This window comes from Sinocyclocheilus rhinocerous, unplaced genomic scaffold (genome assembly GCF_001515625.1).
Source record: "Sinocyclocheilus rhinocerous isolate Xijiao unplaced genomic scaffold, SAMN03320098_v1.1 scaffold28, whole genome shotgun sequence".
Lineage (NCBI taxonomy): Eukaryota > Metazoa > Chordata > Actinopteri > Cypriniformes > Cyprinidae > Sinocyclocheilus > Sinocyclocheilus rhinocerous.
Genome location: NW_015652416.1, coordinates 1,958,150 through 1,984,131, shown reverse-complemented (window position 1 = coordinate 1,984,131; position 25,982 = coordinate 1,958,150). Strand labels below are relative to the sequence as shown.

The 25,982-nt window shown below is 35.5% G+C and overlaps 1 protein-coding gene across 1 annotated transcript in view; it reads right to left on the bottom strand.

Annotated features, from left to right (window-relative positions):
* Positions 1–25,982, bottom strand: part of LOC107715020 (copine-9-like) — a 42,136-nt gene extending 16,154 nt beyond the window's left edge. Inside the window, exons 1-8 of the mRNA XM_016521049.1 lie at positions 25,476–25,982; positions 20,011–20,051; positions 17,058–17,104; positions 12,505–12,608; positions 12,374–12,413; positions 12,251–12,253; positions 11,728–11,804; positions 720–783 (exon numbers count right to left, since the gene is read on the bottom strand). Coding sequence (XP_016376535.1) covers positions 720–783; positions 11,728–11,804; positions 12,251–12,253; positions 12,374–12,413; positions 12,505–12,608; positions 17,058–17,104; positions 20,011–20,051; positions 25,476–25,552 — 453 coding nt within the window. The 5' untranslated portion in view covers positions 25,553–25,982. The remainder of the gene's footprint in view (positions 1–719; positions 784–11,727; positions 11,805–12,250; positions 12,254–12,373; positions 12,414–12,504; positions 12,609–17,057; positions 17,105–20,010; positions 20,052–25,475) is intronic.

Genomic DNA, 25,982 nt, shown 5'->3' with positions numbered 1-25,982 from the left:
GAACTGATGTATTTCTGAGTGAAAGAGGATATTCAATGGTTAAAATAATTTTTTATATTTTATATTTTAATATATCAAATAAAATATATATATCATTTATTTATTTGTTGTTTGCATAACAGTAATGTGAATTGGGCAGGAAAAGTGCTAATTACCTTAAAAATAATGTAATGCAAAATAAATCTTAATGATCCTACAAACTTCCTTTCCTTTAAACAAAATGTAATGTTTGATTTTTTTTTTTAATCAACAGAGTAAATTAAAGTGCAACAAATACTTCAATGAACCATATATATTTTAACCTTTTAAATAAAATATATAATTTTCACAATTTTTTTATTCATATTTTGCATAGCAGTGATGTGAACTGAAGTCCTACAAGCTTCCATTACTTTAAGCAAAATGTATTTTATACATTTTTATTCTGATTTTGCTATGGAAATTTGCCCCATGATAAAATATCACGTGCTTGACAGTTTTCATGAGATTCACTCGTTCACTCTTGAGCGACCACAGAGAGAGATCCATGGTGGATTAACTTGGTAAATATAGATATTCATTCCTTTTTCTGTCTCCCTGTGCCTAATCTTAGCAAAAAAAGCAAAAAAGAAAAACCACTTCACCTCTGATATTTAAATACAATGCCTTAGGCATTCAGCTTGATGAAAGACTGTAGAGTCAGACTAAGTGTGTGTGCATGAGGATAGTTTTGTACTGACCCGACAATTGCTGAGTTCCTCAGCTGTGAAGATAATGCTCCCGCATTTCTTCCCAGGAATGCCCCTTGAGAAAAGATAGATGAATGCTTTTAAACTTTCAATAAAATGTGGGGTAACGTTTTTAAAGACAAGAGTTCAAGTCAACCCCTCATGAAGACTGGCACAGTTCTAAGCGCACTGCGAGCCCACTCAAAATCAGGACAAATAAGACAACTCCATTTTTGTGTGCTTTTTACAGAGTTGCTCGAGCGCTTTTTGCTGCTAAGAGCTTTCTGCGGAACAATTCGATTGCACTGCCGGTAATGGTGGGCCACTTCAGTCGCTGAATAGCCCACATCGAACCTCTGAAAAGAACATGATTCACCTGAAAAGAGGGAAAGTGTAGGGAATGAGGGGGAAAAGGTGATGAGGGTTAGCTAGAAAAAAAGATTAAAGGCTGAGGACTGAAAGACTGTGCGAGGGAAAAGAGAGAGACTCTGAGTGATAGAGAGGAAGCAGCAAAAATTAAGTGATGGAACATAAACGCAACGAAAGACGCTGAACACAGTTTGATTTTGGAAGTTAATAAGTGAAGTTCACAAACCATTTTGCATTCGTGAACTGATGTATTTCTGAGTGAAAGAGGATATTCAATGGTTAAAATAATTTTTTATATTTTTTGAAAGAAGTCTCTTATGCTCACCAAGGCTGCATTTATTTGATCTAAAATATATTAGAAACACTAAAAATGTGATATATTTACTGTTTAAATATATATTAAAATATAATTTATTCAGCAAGGAAGTGACAGTAAGACATTTATAATGTTACAAAAGATTTCTATTTCAAATAAGTGCTGTTCTTTTGAACTTTCTATTCATCAAAGGAAATAATAAGTAGCATTTTCAACATAGATAATAATAAGAACCATCACTGATAACTGAGCACCAATAATTGATATTAACTGAGAAGCAAATCAGCTAATTAGAATGATTTCTGAAGGATCACGTGACGCTGAAGACTGGAGTAATGATGCTGAAAATTCAGCTTTGCAATATCAAAAATAAATTATATTATATATATATTACAATAGAAAACATCTTTTACATTGTAATACTATTTTAGAGTATAATTGTTTTTACTGCATTTTTTGATCAAATAAATATAGCCTTGGTGAGAATAAGAGGCTTCTTTCAAAAACAAACAAAAAAATGAATGAATTAATTAATTATTCCAAACTTCTGACTTGTATATCTATAAGGAATTGATAGGTTTATGAAAACCAAGTGGTGAAAAATAGAGCTTGGTGACGTCAGCTGGAAAGGAAAAACTTTTTTTATAACATGCAGCGATGAATCGCTCAAAATAACATTAGGAACATCCATTAAGAAGGCAAATAGAGTGAATGTTGAAGTGGAAATGAGGCTTATGCACAAAACATATCCAATATATACTGGAGTCTGGGTAGTCTAGTACATTAGTCAGAAAATTATAAAATGAGATGATTGATTCCAGCTCCAAAGATCTGTCTCCATGGCCACAGACTCTCTTTCATCATTTCTGAACCCCATTCTAAGTGGTCTCATGCCATCTTTGCATTTGATTGGCTAAAATCGGATTCCCATGGGAACAAATATCAGCGCAACAGCTGAGTGGCAGGTTAGCTTGATACTTTAGTACAGCCTTTGACCCTCCATCTATTCACACACACATACGTGCATAAACTCACAATGCCATGCACACCTGACCACCTGCAGGCTAGAAATCCAGTTAAAGCTCAATGATGCCAAATAGGAATTTAGACTGAAGGACATCTAAGACAGGCAAGCATCCCACCACACTTCTCATCTCCCCCCTCCTGAGACACATGTCAGATCCAGACATGCAGGTAAGATTCAGTGAGGCGGATCTGCCATGGAGAAGGCTAGAGGTGGCATGGAGGCTGAAAATGACTCTTTGCAGTGGGAAGTGTTTTATCAAGTTATCTCCAGTCGGCTGAGCTGTAATGAATGTAATTACATAATAGTTTTTAAAAATACATTGCTGCATATTACTTTCTTGCAAATTTCACACTGCAATCTGGAGAAAATAAATAAATAAATAAATAAAACACCAAGAGGATCACTCTACAAAACTGATGCCTTTTGTGTCCATAATTAATGTGTAAATAATTATTAATAATAGTTATTATTAACTATAATAATAGTTAATAATATAATGAGTTAGCTAACGCCAATTTTGGTTTTATGCTATTACACATTTTCATTAACAAATAACCAGCTAATTTAGTAACTTTATTATATTTTTTTTTTTCATGTTTCTTTTTTTTTTTAGATCTTGATACCTACATCAAAATAAAAACTAGATATTGTTTTATATATTACATGCCATTTAATTAACTGTCTTTTCAAATGATGTAGCACTGAATAAATCAAATTTGTGTAAATATGTATAGAAATATATTTAAACATGCATATACTGTATTTATATACACTATGGTTCAAAAGTTTGGTGTCAGTAAGATTTTTTTTTTTTTTTAATTCAGCAAGGATGCATTAAATTGATCAAAAGTAAACACTTTTATATTGTTACAAAAATCTTTAGTCTTTTTTTTTTTAATTCATCAAAGAATTTTGTGATTTCCACAAAAATACTAAGCAGCACAATTGTTTTCAACACTGATAATTAAATAAAAAATGATTTCTGAAGGATCATGCGACTGGAGTAGTGGCTGATAAAAAATTGGCTTTGCATCACAGGAATAAATTACATCTTAAAATGTATTTAACATAACAAACAGTTTTTATTATTTAAATAGTAATAATATTTCACAGGATTTCTGTTTTACTGTATTTTTGATCAAATAAATGCAGCCTTGGTGATAAGAGGTAAGAAGTATAAGACAGTTCATAGAGAAATTTCATAGAGAGAGAGAGAGAGAGAGATTACGATCAACCATTTTACTTTTGGGAAAGTATTACAGTATCATATAGAAATAATGTCAAAAGTAGTTTTGAAATGCAAAATCTTCACAGAATGACCTAAGATCACAAATGCAACATCTAAAGTAGAGAATAAACAATACCGGATTAAAAAGCAAGCTACTTAGGGAGTTTGAGAGTCCAAGGACACCACTAGAGGATTTTTTGCTGTACAAACACAAAGACCAAGTAGGAGAGAGTTCAGCTTGTCTGAAGAGTTCACGTCTTGGCCCAGGCATCAACTCATCATGCTCAAGGTCACACGTGGCTCATCATAACTGTAGACTCTCTCATTACTCAGTACCAGCGAATGTATAACTCAAGACAGCTGTCAGTGTCACTAACTCTCGGCATTCACTTTCCCGCTGCTATGGAAACAACTTTTAAAGGTGAGCCGAGGAGGTTTTCAATCCCAACTTCTGCAGCGAATGAGGGCTCCATCACTGCTACCATGCACAAAAGAACAGGAAGTGCCACTAGTGTAAGTAATACTGCAGTCTACAGAAAGGAAAAGAATGAGAGCTAAAAAAAAATAAAATTTTTTTTTTTAAATCACTGACTGACAGGCGGGAAATTAATAAGGGAAAAAATTTATAACATTTAATGAATGACATTTAACATTTCGAGAAGATACGTCTTTGGATTAAGAGTTATTGCACTCAAATACCTTGCTTTCAGTTAAACCACATTGTGGTATGAAACTGTTCATGGTCACAGGAGAACAATACACTCTTTTCCAGCTGGGCTGTCACCTCTCTAACACAGCATATCTGACAGACAGAACAAAAGCATCTCAAGATTTTATCGGAGAGCTTCAAACCCCCCCCCCCTTTACTGTTTCGGTGCCAAAAACATCCTCCCTGCATGCTTAATCAGAGTCCTCGGCAGCCTGGATAAATCTGGGCATCATTAGAACTGAGACGCTGAGTCCCTCTTACAGGACACAGATATCCAGCGCTGCTGTATGTATGTCATGAGCACACCAAGAGATCCTTCAAAAGCACAAAAATATCATTCCAGTACAAATTTGTTATTCAAATTAGTAGTGTATTCAAATGTGTGTGTGTGTGTGTGTGTGTGTGTGTATATATGTATAGAGTAAAATGTATTATTATTAATAATGGCAAGGAAGGCAACCATCGTTACACTGTAAATTATTTAATCTTTATTATATTATTAATAGTATTAACTAAAACTATTAAAAATCATCTGTGATTGAAATAAAGTTGCAATAAAGTTTAAATATTAGAAGGACAGTTAAAGTACTAAAATTACTAAAACAAGCTTAAAATTACTTTAAAAACTGAAATAATAAATTAAAGCTATATAGAAATATATTAAAAACGTTTAATATAAAAAAGGAAACTGAAAATCCAAAACTAAAGGCTAATTCAAAATACTTATAAATACTATAATATATAAATAATATTAAAATAATGCTGATGTCATCATATGAAAACAGCATTTGACGCTTCTGTAAGCACTCTATTACGGTCTTTAAATATGGCAACTTTAAAGGTATAATTCATGCAAAAATGAATTACATTTTGTCATCATTTACTCACCCTTATGTTGTTCCAAATCTGTATGAATTTGGTTTTTCATCTGTTGAAAACAAAAGAAGATATTTTGAAGAATGTTGGTAACCAAACTGATGCTGGTAAAAAAAAATATATATATATACTATAGAAGTCAATGGCTACCAGCAACTGTGTGGTTATACACATTCTTCAAAATATCTTCTTTTGTGTTCAACAGAAGAAAGAAACTCATAGAGGTTTGGAACAACTTGAGGGTAAGTAAATAATGAATTTTCATTTTTGGTGAACTATCCCTTTAATTTTATTGTTCAACAAGCAAAAATAAGTCATTTAGAAAAGTAATAGCACAACTCTCCTCAACAAGCTTCACTATCTAAGGTCTCATTTATAACACAAACAGTACAGCACAGCACAGCACGGCTTATACTACTTCAGGGTATTGGCTTGTTCATAGAACACATACCACTAATTATTTACTGCACATCTGTGTTTTTATCATATCGCTGTTGTTGCTTTGTATCATGCATAACAACAACTCTTAATGGTGATAAAACCAGTTCAATGCACAGCCTCTTGGGGTTTATTGCTTTAATTTGTCACACGGCTCTTCAACTGGCATGTAAATGTGGCAAGATCATGCAGCCAAGCATTGTTGTTCATGTAGATAAAATGGCATCATCAATATAATGGTGCCTCATAAAGGTGAACTACATGAATTTTAAATTACTCGAGCTGCTAAAAATACAGTTCGAGAGACCAGCACGTTGTGTTGCTGAAGTACGCTGCAGGTTCAGCCGTGGGAACAGACTGCAGAGAATGAGTAAGCCGGCCAATTAGGCGATGATGGTGGGGATTTTAGTGAGCATGCATTAACTGATCTCACTGTTCGGTCAGGGCAGGTTAAAAGCTGTCAAAAATGCCCTGCTCCCAACAGCACTCAAAACAGATTGTAGAGGTGCATATCAGAGCAATTAAGCAGCCGATAAATGTCTGTCAGGGAGGAAGTATTGTAGAGAAATGCAAATACATACTGTATCTGAAGTGCCCGATCCAGATAAGGACGGTGATCATGTGACAGTTAACTCGATTATGCATAATGAATTTTAAAGGCCACACTGTGTTTACAGGTCTGCTGGCTTACGGATTCGCCGCACACACATCTGGCACAGGAATCAGGAACTGTGCTTAAGTTCTAAGCCTGTGGTTTGTTCTTAATAAGGCATCTGAAGGTCAAACGCAACAGCTGTGTCCTCAGATAAAAAGATCTTGAGATACGCTTAACCTCATCCACTAAAATAGCATCACCAGAATACAAAGTAAACACTGAGATATTCCTGTGATTTTGGATTTTGGAACTCAAATGGGTATTTCAGCCAGAAATGCACATTTTGTCATCATTTACTCACCCTCATGTCGTTTCAAACTTGTATGCATTTGTTTCTTCTGCAGAAAAAAAAGATTTTGGACCACACTGACATTCATTGTACGGAAGAAAAAAAAAACAGATTTTTAAAAAATATCTTCTACATATATATTCAAGAGCTATGGCACAGGGCAATATTTTTTTGAGAGTCAAGACTTTGTATGCCATACAGCAGCACACAATTTGCATGGACTACTCTTAAGACATCTGGCATCAAGGTTCTTCAGAATATCTATTTTCATGTTCCAGAGAAGACAATGAGAGTGAATAATTGATCATTAATTGATGAATTCCCCATTTAAAGTGAACTATTTATTTAAAACAAAAAGCGATTTTACATATTTACTCAAAAATCAATAAAAAATATTTCTAACCGTATACTGTATGTACTTTATATACAAAAATGCACTTAAAAAAGGTTTGTCTTGTTTCTATTCAAAATATCTAAAAATTCTTAAATCAAGACGCATTTACTAGATAAGCAAAATGACACAAGATATTTAGTCTTGTTTCCTGGAGGAAAAAAACTAAATTAAGAGCATTTTGCTTAAAATAAGTAAAATTATCTGCCAGTGGGGTAAGAAAAATAATCTTGTTTTAAGAGCATTTTACTTACCCCACTGGCAAATAATTTTACTGAACTTTTTTTTTTTTTGCAGTGTGTAAATAGTCTACAGATAGGTTAATGAACTGTATTACTTGTAATGAACCATTTTAATATATTTAATATAATAAAAAAAAGTATTAAAGTTATCATTAATTACCATTATAAAGAAAAAAATGTATAATTAGTATTATTCATACAGGTATTACTAATAATGGCTAAGGAATTATTTTTCTATTATTTACATTTAACAAGAATTTTTCAAAATTTGATGTAAAAGTGACTCCACAATGCTTGGAATGGTCTTTGCTAAATGGTTGCTATGGTTTTACCATGTTGTCTAAGTCAAAAGAGCAAGACTCTATGATATTCTGGTCTCTAAAAATGGCACAGATCCATTCTTCAATGCGACTCTAATGGACTTTTTCTCTATTTTGTCCAAGAGGCAAAAAAGTCACTTATTTTTATAAGTAAGGGATAATAATGCACGGCTAGCCGTTGATTATCCCGCTTATTCTATGGTCATTTGCCAAGTTATAGACAAGTTAAAACTAGTATTGCTCTTTGCAGCACAATATTTGACTTGGTTAGTGTGTATCAATTAAAGCAGCGCATTAATATAGAACGGTGATTAAACTGACTTGGAACTACCTGCGCATTAAACGGTTTTACTGCATACCTGCCAGCCAATCAGAATCCAGTATTCAGATAGACCATGGAATATGAAAAGTTATGGCACACTTCTCCTCAACAAACTTTACTATCTAACATCTCATTTATAGCACAAACAGTACAGCACAACTTGTAATACTTAGTTATTGGTTTGTTCATAGAGTATATATCACTAATTACTGTGTGTACTGAACATCAGTGACTTTCAACATACTGAGCCACATGAATGTCACCTGATAATATAAAAATAGCCAAATATGAGCCAATAGTTGGCCTATCCAATATCCAATGTACTGGTCATTGACTACAGTAGATAATACATTCATAATATATAAAAATTCTATATATTTCTTTTAAGTAATGTTAATTTATATAATATATTTTTAATGCACAACAGATGTCTAATGTGTTATAAATCTATTAAACATCTGTAGTGTACTGAACATGTAATTGTTTTCCATGCAATGGAGTGTGAAAATCCATTTGAGCTAGTGATGTCTAAGTGTGATAGCCATCAGTACACTGACAGTAGTGTGTTTGGCAGTTTATCTGGACACACTTCACCCTCATACATCTCAGTATAAACCTGTGACAGCGCCGCTACTATGATGAATGTCTCCAACACTGAGGGTATTTTCACAGAAAATGTCATGCTTTCTTTTTAGCTAATTAGAAGCTCAGTTTGTGTGTGTGTGTGTGTGGTGGGGGGGTAGAGAGTTAAATAGCGAATTAAGTATGAAACAGATTGATCGAGTGTGTAGAAAAACACATGGGCGTAACATTAGGTAATTTGTTTTTCAACAGTGACCAATGACAAATTACCCACCTTCTGATGGAGTAAATCTTCCTACCTGCGTGGCGAGATGTATTTTTGGAGCTTATTTGAAATATTTTCAATACTCATACTTGGCAAATAGATTGCATTCTGTGACAATTTAAAACCCAGAGCTGAAATATTGACACCCGGTCTTGTTATTGTACAGCATTTTACATTCTCTCATCTCAAACATTCCTGGACCGAAACCAGGTTGTCTAAAAATATTTTGCTCAGCCTGACAGTATATGGCTCTCTTCTATCCACACACATTTTCTCCACAAATCCACCACGCTCACACGTGGAAATGAGGCTGGAGAAAAATCAAGCCCGAAGGGCCCCCGAATGTGGCGCGGAACCTGAAATCCCCATCTCCGAACCTCCCGTGGCATCTCTTTGTCCTTAGGACTCCCTGGCCTTATCTTGCGAAAACAGAGGGAATTAGATGTATTTGCCCAAATGCAGTGCTATGTAATTGAAAAGCCACTAGTCTTGGTGGGTTGCCATAGAAACCAGCAGGTAATAGAGTAGTACCTCTTCCTCCACACTTCCACCCCAGTGTGTTACAGTATCTGCCCACTAACTCTTTAGAGAGACGGGCTGACCTACTAAAATATGCCTATTGCCGCCAACCTTTTTCCTAATCCGCTGCTCGCCGCTTGCACAGCACAGCAGAAAGCGTGACACAAAGGCCAAAAGGAGACGGCCCATTTAGTGTTTTTTGCCCCATGCCGTGTCACCATCAGACGCATTCGCAAAAAGCTCCCCGTCTACCATGCTGCGATACAGAGCGCGTGCACAGCGCCTGTCATGTTCTTCGAGGAAGAAAATCAGCTGTTGGAAGGGACTTACAAACTATTTTTCATGTTCTTAAGGGGTTTAGTCACACTGTCTAGCCATATCTTCAATGTTTTTCATTTTGCTTTCTCATTAAAGTGACTTAAAACAGCGTATATTCCGATCACTGAGCCCCATTATGGAAAAGCATGTGAATTTCACATTTCAACACATTAATTGCGTGTTTTTGCTTCACATGTCATCCATTGTCTTTATTGTTGACTATTAAAAATCGTTTTCAGTAATTGATATAAAGCTGTAAAGTAAAGAAAAATATAAACATAGCTTATATATAAGTAACATAAGTTAAAAAAAAACGTCTCGGTTACGTATGTAACCCTCGTTCCCTGAAGGAGGGAACGGAGACGTCACGTCGGATGACCAACGAATTGGGATCTCACCACCAGAACGAGAGCTTCCTAAGAGCGTGCTTGTAATCGAACTCGTAGTTTCACTGAAGCAGAAGATCAGGAGCAGAACGATGAGACCGCTCTGCTCCGAAGCGAAAAGCTGAATATGCGTTGCATCTGCTGCCTACTTATACTCACGCTGTGATCAGCAGCAGCTGGATGCAATAATCGCATGCCAATGTGCATTGGCTCGTTTAGTTTACACTCGAAGTAGATTGGTACCTCTAAGCGAGATCCCAATTCGTCGGTCATCCGACGTGACGTCGAGAGTGACCGACTGAAAGGGAACTTTAAAATCTTGATGGAAATAGCAACTGAAATAAAGTGACTTAAAACCTTTTATATATTCAGATTTTAGATTTAAATTTACTTCATATCCAGTATTGTTATTGTTTACTGAAACTATTGAAAATAATTTTCGTTGATTGATGTAAAGCTGTAAAGTAAGTAAAAAAACTTCAACTTAAAAAATGTAAATGGAAATTACAACTGAAATAAAGTGACTTGAAACCTTTTAAATATTCAGATTTCACTTGTACAAGCATTAATCGTGTTTTGCTTCATATGCAGTATTGTTATTGTTAACTATTAACAATTGTTTTCAGTAATTAAAGTAAAGCTGTTAAGTAAAATGTAAATATTACATTGAAAAACTTAAAAAACCTAAATGAAATTTACAACTGAAACAAAGCAACTTAAAACTGCTTATATTCAGATTTTACATGTGAAAGCATTAATCATGCATTTTTATTTCATATCAAGAGTTGTTATTTTTAACTAAAACTATTAAAAATTGTTTTCAGTAACTGAAAAAAACTTAATGAAATAAATGAATAAAACAAATATTAGATGAAAAACATAAAATCGTATACATTTAAATGAAGTTGAAGTATTAAAACTGAAATAAAGCTATATAGAAACATTTAAAAACTAATTAAAATAAAAGCACATAAAAAATTACTAAACTGAAATTTAAAAAAGCTAATTCAAGATATTAATAAATGCTATAATTGTATATAAAAACACTTCAATAACACTCATGTCATCATATAAAACAGCATTTGAGGCTTTCTGTGAAAATGGCATGTCATTTGGCAAAATCACATATGATTCTGTAAAATGACAAGAAAAATGTGGTTCTTCTGCAAGACCAAATGCAAGCAAATCCCTTTGAAGGCATCATCCAGACACCCTATTTTGTGCTACTGAAATAGATCATTGATGTGACCCAGATATGCTGGACAGTGGCAGTCTGCATCTTAATGTTAAAATGCCCCAGTCACCAGAGTGCCTTCCTTACTCGAGCCGAAGCTTAATTAGTTTCCCTTCTTAACCCCTCGCCAAAGCTTTGGGATCTATACGTACACAGACCTGCTCTGGATTGATATGGACACAGAAGGTCTGCTATACTAAGAAACCCCAAACAAGCACCTCGACTGCGGTTAAAAGCATTGATTTTAGATGCGCCGTCAAAGAGCTGGAGAGCGTAAAAGGATTTCGAACCGTGAGCTGCACGAAAAAGACCAATTTATCAACCCTTTTGTCTTATAATCGTCGTGAGAGCACTTGCTATATAAATGAGCTCAGCTGGGCCATGTGGGCCAGATGAACTTATGTCTTCCATGTGGTTAAGTCTGTGGCCTGAATAGAGACCCCATAGGATTTGGAGAACTTTTAAAGAACTGTTTCCATGGTGCGGTTTCTTCGTCAACGTCGTATCAAGGGTGGAAAATAATCAAAGACTTACGAAAGCACCCGCTCCAGTCTTGACCCAGAGGACCCAATAATCTCTCCTAGAGTGCAGAAAGTCTGGCCGAGGAAGGACTGTGGGAGACAAAACAATGAAGGTAAATCACAGTACTGTGGGGTTCCTGCTCCACAGACACAAATCAGCAGTGACAGTCCAGTCTGGAAAATCTCAGAAAGATGGTATGAGGACTCACCTTGGATACTCTATGTCACTGAGTATAAAGACAGGTGAGGTCTGGCTGATGAAACTCTAAGCAATGGAAGGGGTGAATCAATGACATGGAAATGCATACAAAAAAGCGAGCGAAAAAACAACAGAAAAACAAGACGAGACTTTGAAGACTACGACAGACTCTTTCATGCAGATTTAAAGGATGCAGAGGGTCTGGGCTTTGAACGTGACACTTATTTTTTTCCAAAGAATGAGAACTCAAAAAACAAATTGCATTCTCTTTGTAACTATTTTTGGCATGACAGAGAAAACAAGCAATGGATAAATTACACTCATTTACAGCTTGTACCTTCTGTCATCCACGTCCATTGTAGCAGAAAAGACATTAAATCAACAGAGTAAAACTTGCAGGCATTGCATCGTGACTTGTCCATCCATTAGCACGCCATGTGGGACATTAAAGTTTACTTACATGCTTTGAGATGTTTGAGCTTCTGGAGTCCACATTGTATCTGTGTCAAATAAGCAAAAGAATGCATTTTATCACTGTTTAATGTTTTTTTTCCTGAAACTAAAGGCGGAAAAGTGTTGTCATCCACTTACACGTCAAACCGAAGGTTCTGCTTTTCTTCGAAGAAGTAATCCAAGACAAACTTCCTCACAAAGTCTGGGTTGAGAGTGTTGTCAATCACTTCTGTTCGACCAAACTAAATAAGAATGAAAGATGCATCATTAGATTAAATGTTTTCATGGCTAGATAATAAAAACATAATATATAAAAGTCATTCTCCACAAATTGGGTGCAAAACAGGCCTTGAAGGTGAAGTAATTTTTTTCTCAGCCTAAATTATTAGTGAAAGAGCATGCTTAGCCTTGTCAGAAGGTCAAAACAAATACCTAAAACATAATAACTTAAAATCATTGTTTTTATTTTAAAATATTTTTAAGCATTCATTTTATATGAGATTTGCAATATTTATAACCTTGCTGCCAAAATTTGGGGTGTATAAATACAGTTTAAAACTCTGAATTGTGTGATTGTTTTATATATATATATATATATATATATATATTTAAAAAGACAAGACAAGAAAAAGCTAATTTAAATGTTTTTAAAATGAACAAAAAAAAACAACATTTTTATTAAAATTGAAAAACACCGGCATGGCTAACAGGGCTGTATGGAAGTCTATTTCCACCATGGAATACAAAAATAAAAAATAAATAGACTGTGACTTTGACCCATAATTCTGCCCCTCCTTTTATTGCAATTCTGAGATATCACAATTAGAATTTTTTTTTCTGAGTTTCAGAATTTTTTCAGAATTGAGACAAACTCAAAAATTGTGAGATACAGACTTCCAATTCTGAGAAGTCAAAATTGTGAGATAAAAGTCACAAACAGCCTACCTATTTTTTTTTTTTTATGTAATTTTTTAGAGTTTACATCTCGCAATTGTTTTTGTTTCCCCCACAATTTTTTTTTTCTCTTATCTGTTTCTCAAAAATGCAAGAATCAAAGTCAAAATTGTGAGATAAAAGTTACAATCACCTATTTTATTTTATTTTTTTCAATATTTTTTTTCTGAATTCTGAGTTTACATTTCGCAGTTGCTAGTTGGTTTTTTCTCTTTCTCAAAAATGCAAGAATCAAAGTCAGAATTGTGTGATATGAACTCAGAATTGTGAGAAAAAAAGTCAAAATTTCCTCTTTTATTTTTGTATTCCGTGGAATCTGGTTCCTGCTGATTTGATACACTCAACATTATAATGTAGTTATAGTTAATGTAATAAAACATTATATTTTTATTGCCACAATAAAAAAATATATATATACAATAAATGCCACTATCCTCCAATGAAACATGACACTTGAGATGAATAGAACAGAAAAGCATAAAAGAAGCTAATATTATTCACTCAGCTGCATGTAAAATCTGCACTGAAGGAATTACTGATGTTCCGAAGCATAATAAGTTATAACAGTTGCTATGATCATATTTTCATGATCAGAAGCAAAATCAGCCCTCAGACTTCCCTTCTCTCGGCAGACTTAGTTGGTTTTTTCTCTTTCTCAAAAATGCAAGAATCAAAGTCAGAATTGTGTGATATGAACTCAGAATTGTGAGAAAAAAAGTCAAAATTTCCTCTTTTATTTTTGTATTCCGTGGCGGAATCTGGTTCCTGCTGATTTGATACACTCAACATTATAATGTAGTTATAGTTAATGTAATAAAACATTATATTTTTATTGCCACAATAAAAAAATATATATATACAATAAATGCCACTATCCTCCAATGAAACATGACACTTGAGATGAATAGAACAGAAAAGCATAAAAGAAGCTAATATTATTCACTCAGCTGCAAGTAAAATCTGCACTGAAGGAATTACTGATGTTCCGAAGCATAATAAGTTATAACAGTTGCTATAATCATATTTTCATGATCAGAAGCAAAATCAGCCCTCAGACTTCCCTTCTCTCGGCAGACTTAACAGCAGCCTGAGTTCTGCATGAATGTGGGGCAGGAATAGCAGCTCAGTGTGAGCTCGTACATGCTTCCTGCCAACATACACATCCCTGAAGCAATCAGACAGTAATTCCCATTGGGCAGGAGTCCTCGCTGGAGCTCACCGACGGCACAGAGTAATGAACTATTGATTCCTAACTCAGATTCAGACCCAAGATCATGTTCTCAACACCCCAGACACATAATCCCACCTATCAACTTAGTAGCCACGCTTTCCATTATCTGCTCCTGGAGAAGTTCCTGGAGCCGATTGGTCCTTGACCGTTGGTTGCTGCATTATCTGTTTAGGGGAGCTGGCTGTTTATAATGCAGTTGCTATGCTTGCTTTTGGAGGTACTTGTAATGTGAGTGGGCACTTGAGTGTTGATATGCATGCGGAGAAAGCCACTGGTCCAGATACACGGCAGCTATATAAAAGTACAGTGAATATTTCATGATGCCATCTGGAGAGCGAGATATCTCTAGAGAAGTCCAGATTGCTCGCTGCATTCCTCAAATTTCCAATGGCAAACAACACTTTTTTTATTTTTTCCAATACTCAATTTGAGACTTTCCCAGAGACTGCTGAATGCTGATTCCTCGAATCCTGGCAAGGTGGTGGGATACAATTAGTAGCTGCATTTACAATTCTGCCAAAAGGGTCATCTTAAGTTGATTTTAGAACACTGGGAGGTAATAAAACACCCAAAAGCACAGCGAACTGGACAGTTCAGCACTGGAAACGAATTCTTTGCTTTTATCCATTTAGCATGGCATAATAATTTCTACTCAATTTTATGAGTGTCACATTCTGTGTTAATTTCTCTTCCTGTATTTCGAACCTGTTTCCTTCGTTTCATTTTTCCAGTTTGTAATAATTACTCATTGGTTGATTATGTTCACCTGTACCTTGTTTAATTCCTTCCTTTCCCTGTGTTTTCAGTTTGGTAGTGTCAGAGCTTATCTGTGCTTATTGTGTGATATCTCTAATAAAGCTTCTGCAATCAGATTCACAACACAGGTTTTTTCTTTCTCTTTGACAGTGAACTTTTCAATTTGATTTCCTTCAAGTTTTTTTTTCTTCAGTAAATTCAAAGTGATCAATAAAATGTAATGAACTTGTAACTTTGTAACTTTGTACTTACAGGTTGTGGTTCGGAGAGCTTGTTAGTCCAAATAAAGATAGATAGAAGCCAACGAAGTTAAAAGTCAAGATTAGAGAAGCAGTCCTCGGTAAAATGACATGCACACAACAAAAGGTTCGAATTGTATTTCTGTGGTATCCTTGAACACAGCGTCTTCTCAACATGATGTAAACACACTAACTAGCGGAAATGTTTGTGGGCGGAGATTATGCAAATTTGTTACCCAGTGACGTATTAGAAGCCAACGAAGATAAAAGGCAAGATTAGAGAAGCAGTCCTTGGTAAAATGACATGCACACAACAAAAGGTTGGAATTGTATTTCTGTGGTATCCTTGAACACAGCGTCTTCTCAACATGATGTAAACACACTAACTAGCGGAAGTGTTTGTGGGCAGGTCAGACTCTGTTCGTATTTCTCGGGCAGGCGGGGATTATGCAAATGTGTTACCCAGTGACGTATACCAGTAACAGGCAAAAGATTCGAAAATATGACGACTCGTTAAGGCGATTCAGAATCGACTCTCTCTTTTGAGAGACAATGTCTTTATTTATCGTGCACTTTTTTGATTAACAACTTTGCAGACTGTTTTCATTTAAGTATAGCTACGTTATTAACTGCAAAAGAGATATTTTTCAAAAACCCATATGACCTGCTCTTTAAAATAACTACTTTCTATTTAATATATTTTAAAACGTAGTTCATTCCTGTGATGCAAAGCTGAATTTTCAGCATTATCCCTCCAATCTTCAGTGTCACATGATCCTTCTGCTCAAGAAACATTTCTAATTATCAATCTTGATAACAGCTGTGCAACTTGTGCAGCATAATATTTTTGTGGAATTCTTTTCAGGATTCTTCGAATAATAGAAAGTCAAAAGAACAGCATTTATTTGAAATAGAAACCTTCTGTAACATTCTAAATGCCTTTACTGTCACATTTGATCAATTTATTGTCTCCTTTGCTGAATAAAAGTATTAATTTCAATTAAAAAAAAGAAAGAACAAAGTTTTGAACGGTAGTGTATATGTAGAAAAAAAATTCAACTCAGAAGATAACAATATAGTATTATTTAATGTTTTATTCATGTTTTGTAATTAAAAGCTTCTGCAAGTTTATGGATACTGTTTCTAAAAGAAACAGTCTCATGAGATTTATCTGGAAGGAAAATAAAAGAACGCACATCATGAAAGAAAAAGAAAAACAGAACATCCACACAAGAGCAGATAGAGGAGGAGGATGGAGGAGAATATCGACTGATAGACACTACAATCTGATAATAAGCAGAATTGAAAAAAAAAAACTTCATGGTGGATCTAAAAGTACAACAATGGATCACATCAATATAACTGCAAACTGTGTCCTGATTGCAGCTTCTATAGTTGTGGCCAATGGACCATATTAATTGATAATACAGTTTTTCAAAAGACAAAAAAACGAACATGCTGAGCACTATATGTTCTGCTCATACTGTATATACTATAAAAAGCATACTAACCTCTCTCCACTCCTTAGTACCGATTCCTTGAACATACAACACAACCACTGTGAAGAGAAAATGGAAAAATAATGGAAACAGAGAGAAACAATCAATAATTTGATAAAAAACACTTGCAGCATGTGCACAGTGAGTTTCCTTAAATGAAGCTAATGGAGGTGCTTCACTGAGCTTCATCTTACCATCTAAATTAGAAAATGGCTTGGAGAAGTGCCTACTTGTGACCAGTATGGAGTATTAGTCCAAACTCCAGGCCTGTTAAGTCTAAGTGTGGAGCAGCAGGTGTGAGAATCTAACTCATCAATTACTCCACCGAATCATTCAAGAGGAGTCCAAACAGGAAATGCCCTGACCAACAAATGGACTGCAGCTCTGTGGGTGGTAGTTTGAGAAAATGACCGAAATGTCTCCGGCCAGCAAGCTTTTGGCGAAAATATGAAAATTCGAGCATAAAGAATTTGGACTTGAATATTTGTGAAAGAGCAATCAGTTGTGAATCTCACTGAAAAAAAATGTAGCATGAGATTCATTCTCAGAAAAACTGTTATTTGTGTCCGAATGAATATTCATTCATTCATTCATTCATTCGAAAATGATCCTTCTCGAGGATACAATTATACATATTTTTTTGAATGTTCAGAGTAACATTTTCAAATAAATAGATAAATCCTGAAATATATATGTTCAAAAGCAACTCTCATTGCAAGAACTGAAAATATAAATTAAGTAAGGGATAATGTACATCCAGCCGGTTGTTATCTCAGAATAAACCCCGACAGGGTGATCAGGACCCCGACGCGAAGCGAAGGGGTCCCTCGTTCTGGTTTCCCTCCATACTATCCCACTTATTACATGGCTACTTGCCACATAAGTAAATAATTAGATGCAAAATATTGATTTGAGTTGAAATATTTGAAATCAAAGCTTCCGTGAAAAACATACCTCGGAATGTCGCGACTGACCAATCAGAATCAAGTATTCCACAGAGCCGTGTAATAAACTCTGATAAGACAGCAAGAGAAAAATACCCTGTGTGTCAAATAATGTTTTCTCAAATGAACATTTCTCAAACTACTACTAGCTGCAGTCCATTTGTTGGTCAGGGCACTTCCTGTTTGGACTCCTCTTGAATGATTCAGTGGAATGTCAGTCCCTTAAAATGATGTCATGAAAAAGATTAAACCATTCTTTTTTTATGACTAAAATGCGAGGATATGAATAAAATCTGCATAAAATTTTTTTTAACACTTCATAAGGTTATATTTAAATTATATATAATCTTTCTTGAAAGGTAATGGTTATGAATGGGGATATGTAAATTGGCTGAGATTCTAATTATAAAAACAAAATGGATGTTTATGTATTTTGCATCAGACAGTAAATTAGGTCATGTATTGTAAATAAGTTCAAAATAAGTATCCTGTATGCAAATAAGTATCCTGTTAATTATGTCAGTTAACACTCAATAGACACAATTGTCTTTTTTCCCCTGAGAATTCATGGCCCAGGAATTTAGACATAACTAACAAAACAAAATCACTCCAAAATAGCATTTCTTGTTTTTCAAGATGCAAATGTTACTCGAAGCAGGGCATTACGAATGCATAATCTCTGAACAAGATGAGACTGACCACATTCATTATTTTCAACTCCTCGAAAAATCTGCAGTAACTACACTGGGCCGGCTAATGTTTAACGATTTCACATCAATTACATGGAACAACCATCAGAGCACAAAAAGCATTTCAGGAAGAGTAGAGACACCTATTCAGGTATGACCTTTGCCAGATCAACCGAGGAACTGATTTAGAATAAATCTCAGTGCAAATTATGGCAACTCAGATGTCAGTCAAGCGTTTGATTGTATGAGCATTAGGGTGAAGGATTAATACATGTTATAATTTTGGCTTCTCTGACTAAGGCAGGTTTAAAATGGCAAGCTTTTTTTCAGCTCATAGATTACTTTGGAAGGAAAGTAGCCCCTTTGATACTACTAGAAAAAGCAGTAGGAAAAAAAGATATGCCTTAAGGGTACAACACTTTCAGCAATAGCTTCACATACCAAATAGCCATGAAACACTCATCCGAAACCTTCACTTGTTTTCAAGGCAACAGCAAAATAATTAATGTGAATAGCATTCATGGCTATTGACATCATTTGGGAAGGGAAAATGCTTTGTGTTTCTGCTCAGTGGTTGACCCTCTGAGAGACAGAGAAAAAAACTTTGAATAATGCAGTAATAAAATTTGGCCACGTTTATATTATCATGCATGACGACCATTTTATTACCCTTAAGAATAGTAAATACAACTCAGTCAGAATTATTATATGCTCATTAGTCAGTCAAGAAAATCACAAAGCTCTAAATGAATATGTAATTGCTACATTTTAAATGCTAGTTATATTAAAGCTTATGCATGCAGATGTTTGAGACACCAGACAAGTTTTAATAAAATAGTTTCCTGTATACTGTGCAGTACACAATATGCTCGTTCTTTAAAATTAGCTAGAACACATTATAAAACAATAAGAAAATCATACATGATAATGACAATGTTGTCATATGATCTGATCACATTTCATTTTTAGCTCAGCAAAAGAGGTATTTTAAAATACTAAAAAATAAAACAATTATTTAAAATATTAAATCCAATTTTGTGTAAGCTCCTATTTAATAATAGAAGCAATAAAATATATAGTTTCAGTCATCACACTGTTGAGCATATTGCATTGTGGGATACAGTACACAGCACCTTTATTGTATATGTCAATGTTTTGGCAAAAATAATAGGTTATCCCAGGTGTTCCATGCATAATACAAAAAATCTGCATACTGTGCATATCTAATGTACAAACAGTATGAGTATTATGATAATGTATTATTCAAACATATCCACAGACTACTTGTGTCAAGTCTCACATCAAGGAGCAATCACTAAGACCAGGACTTACCTGGCGCTGACCTTGAGAATGCATCAGCATCCAGCAAATTCCTGGAGAAACAGAAACACAGAGATGCTCAAGCACAACGCAGACGGAACAAAATAATCGCTGGCAATAATAAACCAACAAAACCTAGCTAGAGGAGATTACTGTAACTATTGTAACAGATAAAACAGATGGTTACACAGAAACAAAAGCAGCTTCTATGTTTGTCCTGCGTGAACAAAGAGACTCATTGATGCTCAGGTCAGAGCAGGCTTGGCTTGAGTTTTCTCCTGCCAAACATCAATAATGAAGGTCATGAACATTACAAGTACACATGAAATCAAAACTGACCCTATTTACGTTTTTATTCTTATTAATGATACAGTTGCCTTGTGATCTTTTAGTGGAAAACATATACACTGACTTAAAAACAGTAGTTTCCTTTGATAATAAATAAGAAAAAAATTTATTTATGAGAAATTATAAAAAAAAAATTTTATAATTATGAGCATATATAATGAACTTAACTGGGATGTTTTGTCAGCATATGGCTAACCCCATTTACTTTTTAATGCATGTTCCTCACAGAAACAAAAGCAGCTTCTATGTTTGTCCTGCGTGAACAAAGAGACTCATTGATGCTCAGGTCAGAGCAGGCTTGGCTTGAGTTTTCTCCTGCCAAACATCAATAATGAAGGTCATGAACATTACAAGTACACATGAAATCAAAACTGACCCTATTTACGTTTTTATTCTTATTAATGATACAGTTGCCTTGTGATCTTTTAGTGGAAAACATATACACTGACTTAAAAACAGTAGTTTCCTTTGATAATAAATAAGAAAAAAATTTATTTATGAGAAATTATAAAAAAAATTTTTTATAATTATGAGCATATATAATGAACTTAACTGGGATGTTTTGTCAGCATATGGCTAACCCCATTTACTTTTTCATGCATGTTCCTGGTTTTTAGACATGCCATTATAAAGAAAAATTAATCTGTCTTTATAATCTTTTATCAAAATGTAATAATTTGGAGTTCTTCAAAATGACTTTCCTTTGCAAATAAATTCTTCCTTTTCAACCACTCGACTCCATTCTGGCACATAACAGCCAGCTTACACAATCCTATCAGTTCCCACTTGATAAAATCAAGTCTCTTTCCATATCTTGTTTCAATTCAAAATGCATCACGCTACAGCAGTTAAATGGCTTGTGAACAGCATTTCAAATTGACCTAAACTCTGTCAAAATAAATATATTTTAACAAAAGTAATGTTTCATAACTGCTCCGACAGCAACAACATCTATTTAACTTTTGAGTTTCCATCCTTCAGTCTGTTATTGGTCTCTGACGGTGCATTTAAATTGAAAGATCAGACCGCGTTAAAAAGGACATGATGGATGGCCAGTAACAGGAACCCATAGATATTCTTGCACAGGAGAATTGTGTTTGTGGAATAAATAGATAGAGGAATAGAAGAAAGGCTAGGGAAGTACAGCAGAGAGCACATTAATCCATCCGACTGAGCAGAGAATCGATTCCATCTCTAGTCTGCAGGATGCGGCTCTGAGCAACAGGAGGTATTGCCTGACATCTGGTGTGACGCCAGCTGTGACGTTTTAAACCCGAATCAACGGGTCCTGAAGCTCTGGCATCTCAACAGGGAGCGCTTTCACGTGCACCTTACTGAGGGGGATCCCTTGACATACCGTGTGGCTTCGGTCGTTGGGTTTTAGGTGATGACCTTGATCAACACACCGCAAAACTTCCTACTTACGCATTCACCTCCGTTATGTTTGGGCATATTCATCACGTTAGTCAAACATTTGAATTTTATTACTGGATGTAATCAAATCACCTAGCCAGCCAGCAACCTCCAAATCAGGTTATGAAGATCAGTTGATATATAATTCAAACTTTGACGCACTCAAAAACAGCCCAGTAGACCTACATATCTGTCGTCGTTTTAAACAAGACACCATGAAATCTTCACTCAAAGGAAAACAGACTGACAATACAGTACGGCATTTTCCTTTCTGAGGCTGCCAGGCTTGAGTCATACGTTCGAAAAAATATACAGAGAAATTGTTTTCCTTTGCTTCACGAAATATGATAGAGAAGATAGGAATTTACAAGCTTTCCCTGACAAACGCAACAGATCCTTTAAGATCTCCGGGTCTGAGAGTCTTCAACACATTCCCTCGTTCTGGTTTCCCTCCAGACTCTCCCTTATCGAGTGACACGACGGCATCTGCTGCAATCTGTGTTGACAGTGACAAACAACCTTGATGAATTGGCTTCCCCTGTGAACAGCTTCCACAATTTGCCGGCATAATGCAGTGACAGAAAGACACTCTTTCACTAACTTGTTGCCTTGCAAAGTGGTATCAGTTTTGAATGCTCGTATGCGACTTCATAATAGATTAAAGTTTCCTGTGGAGTTTTGAATATGGGTAACTATTCAAAGCCATCAAAACTGTAATTGCTGGTTGCTTTCATCGCTAATTCCTAGAGAAAAGCACAGTTAGCACGCAAAATACTAATTAAAAATGGCCAAAAGTATGTGGACACCAAGTATAAAGAGCTGACGCTAAAATTCACAGGGCCCGGGACATCATTTTAATGAGTGGGCTGCCTCTCTCCAAGGTTCTATGAGTAGGCTACACCATTGAGGACCTTGGTGGGCAACAAACTATTGCAACAAAGTTAGATGCACAGAATTCTCTAGAATGTCAGTAGAGAACCCAGATTGTGACTCATTTTTTGTGGGACGCTCCACATGGCAAGTGCAATTCTGTACCAGGTGAGCTACCATATATACCATATATCAGAAAAGCCATATATGGAGCTGATTATGTGATGCACATGTCAAAATGTATTAGTTTACAAATCATGCACCATATAGTAAAATTATTTTGAGATAACATTGTATTGCACAATAAAACATGTGAAAGTAAGTCTATTAAATAATAATCTGTCCCTGTAAACATCATTTGTGTGATAAGGAATAAACGTTGGTGTTTTACTGCTACTAGCAGGCATTTCATGCAGTGAATTATATATAGGTTCATTTTTGGAGTTCTGCGGAAATGTAGGCAGAGTCACGTTTTTTAACCTCGGTTGTAAAATAAATTATTGATTCACCCAAGAATGAAAATTTGGCCATTAATTACTCACCCTCATTTAATTATAAACCTCTATGGCTTTCTTTTTTTTCTGCAGAACACAAGATGATATTTTGAAAAAATTGTTAGTTGCTTAAACCATCACTTCTGGCCAAAACATCCATATAATAGTCCATAATTCATAATGACACTTTCTCCAGTGAAAAAGTCCATCTCCTATTATCCTCTCACATCAAAAACCACTAACATGTGTGTTTAGAACTGTTTTGGACTGTTTTCGCTTGTAAACAGAGCTTGATCTGTGCATATCTCTCTTCAAAAACAGATGAGACAATTTCTTCACTGAAGAAAGCAATATTATGGATAGAAGTATAATTATATTTTAACCGGAAGCAATTATTTGAAGTTAAAAGCATCTTGATGAACTTGTTTCTTATAAAAACTAGACACTGATGGACTGGAGTTGTGTGGATTACTGGTAGATTATTGTGATGTTTTTCATCAGGTGTTTGGACGGCATTCTGACGGCACCCATTCACTGCAGAGGATCCATTGGTGAGCAAGTGATGTAATGCTACATTTCTCCAAACCTGTTGCAATGAATAATAAACTCATATAGATCTTGAACAGCCTGAGGGCCACTAAATTTCCAGTCAATTTAAATTTTAGTTTTTTTGTTTTGTTTAATATTTCCCTTCAGTAGAATTTAAACAGGATGTCCATATACTTTCAGCCATGTAGTGTATTAAGTCCACAAACTCAAGCCATTTGTACCCTGTCCTGATACACTTTCTTTTACCACTGAGAAGTCATGCCACCAGACACTGCCTCAAAGTGAAGCAGAAACCCATTGGGCATCTAGAAGCGGAGCTTATTTCGTTGCTGTATTTCATTTTTCATAAATCCTGATCTGTTGCATTCATATCCCAGCAGGCTACTATGAAATATGTACCATGAGGTACCACTTGTTCTATTTTCTTGCCCCCGTCTTCCACCTCAGCCAAATTATTGCTGAAGGCTCAGCGGGCAGAGCCTGGCGGCCGCAGATGTGTCTCATGTATAAAGAGACCTCCCTTGGATATCTGGGCAAGCAGTGTCTGAAGTGAAGGCTTTATGCAAACACACAGACAGCATCAGCAGTCAACACATTCATTATTCAGGAAAGAGTCTGTGCTGTTGTTTGTTGCCAGTGGTGTCTGTCCAACAAGGAGAGAACGGTCCAGAGGGACACAGCAAGGGAAGAGGTCAGCCAGGCATTAAAAAAGGTCGCCCTTTATAAACACAGATTAAACTGTGATTTGGATTAAGTGTTTGTTTAATTTACATTTTATGAAAAGCAACAAATCATAAAATGCAAAATACTCAAAACATGCCTCTAAACAATCATTTCTTCAGGCAGCAAAGACTTGACGTGCAGCAGAAGACAATTACGAGCGATTTTCAACATGAAAGCTAAGCACAAATAGATAACAAAAATAAAATATGACTCAAAGATCAACATAATTATGATATCTAACTCCACAAATCACATATGACCAAGAAAGAGGTCGAATGCACCATACGTACAATGCCCAAAAATGCTGTCTACGTAGGGAACTCGTTAGATTTTGAGACACAATCTGCAAGTCATGAATGCAAACAGATAACTCGGACAAACAGATTCACCTAAAACCCTTACAAAAAAAGAACGTGGTAATACCAAGGTACAGTAATGCTGTCAATATATATATATATATATATCCAAAAAATCAAGATTGACCTAATGTCAAGTTAATGACCTGGAAAATATAGAGAAAAAAAAGACTGACCACTATTTTGAATATTATGCATTACAATTCAGAGAGAGTAATATTGTAATGTAACTAATTACTTTCAAAAGACAGTAACTAGTAATATATAATGTATTACATTTTGGAAGTAACTTGCCCAACACTGCCTGACTGTACCATAGTACTGCCACAGTACTGTTTTGTAAGGGTATGGTTGTTGCTGCCCTATATAGCCTACCATGATGCTGAAAGATTGCCATATTCATGTACCATGGTATTTATACGAAACTCGAATTCCCCTCAAGCCAGAGTGATACGTGTCTCGCAAATGCATAGTCTACCCAACATTTCCAATAGTTTATTTTTTGCTTAACTCCTCAGCCGCTGCTTTGTATATTTTTTAAGACGCTTGGTTTAATGGCATCTTCTAAATGGCCAAATGCAAATGTATTTGAATAGTTACTAATATTTTTCCAACGAACAAAAAACATACACAGCGAAAGCCAAGAGAGAAAAGACACACCGCTTTTAAGACATACCGAATTATGAACATCAGTACTATTATAATAAGCGATATTCGCTCTTACCTGCACGAGACGGTGATCTCTATTTTGGTGGCAGGTACGCTGCTGTTTAACGGATCAAACTCCCCGATCGATGCCATTGCAGCTGCTCGGGAGTTTGAGGTAAGTCTTCAAATGACTCCCAAATCTAGGTCTCACTCGTCTCAGGCGTCACACGTGTAATATAACCCAGAAAATCGGCGCAGAAATTTGGCTTTCCTTACAATTTGGGCAGAGCGAGCATCACCGGTCCGTTTGAGTCTGACCCCTTCGCGCACCTGAGGAGACAGCGCGCGTTTGATCGGCAGGTAGGTAGAGTCTGACTGGACCTCCTCTCGCCCTCCCTCAGCGAGGACACACCGACTCCGCTTTGAAAACTTAAATTGAAAACATCAATTTTTAATATTACAAAAGCCATCCAATATTTATGAGATGTGGTGTCAGATATGGATCTGAAACCTTTGGGGACGTTTAATCTATTGATGTGGGGAAACGATTTTCAAATATCCCGTTTTCCAAACACCCACGGCT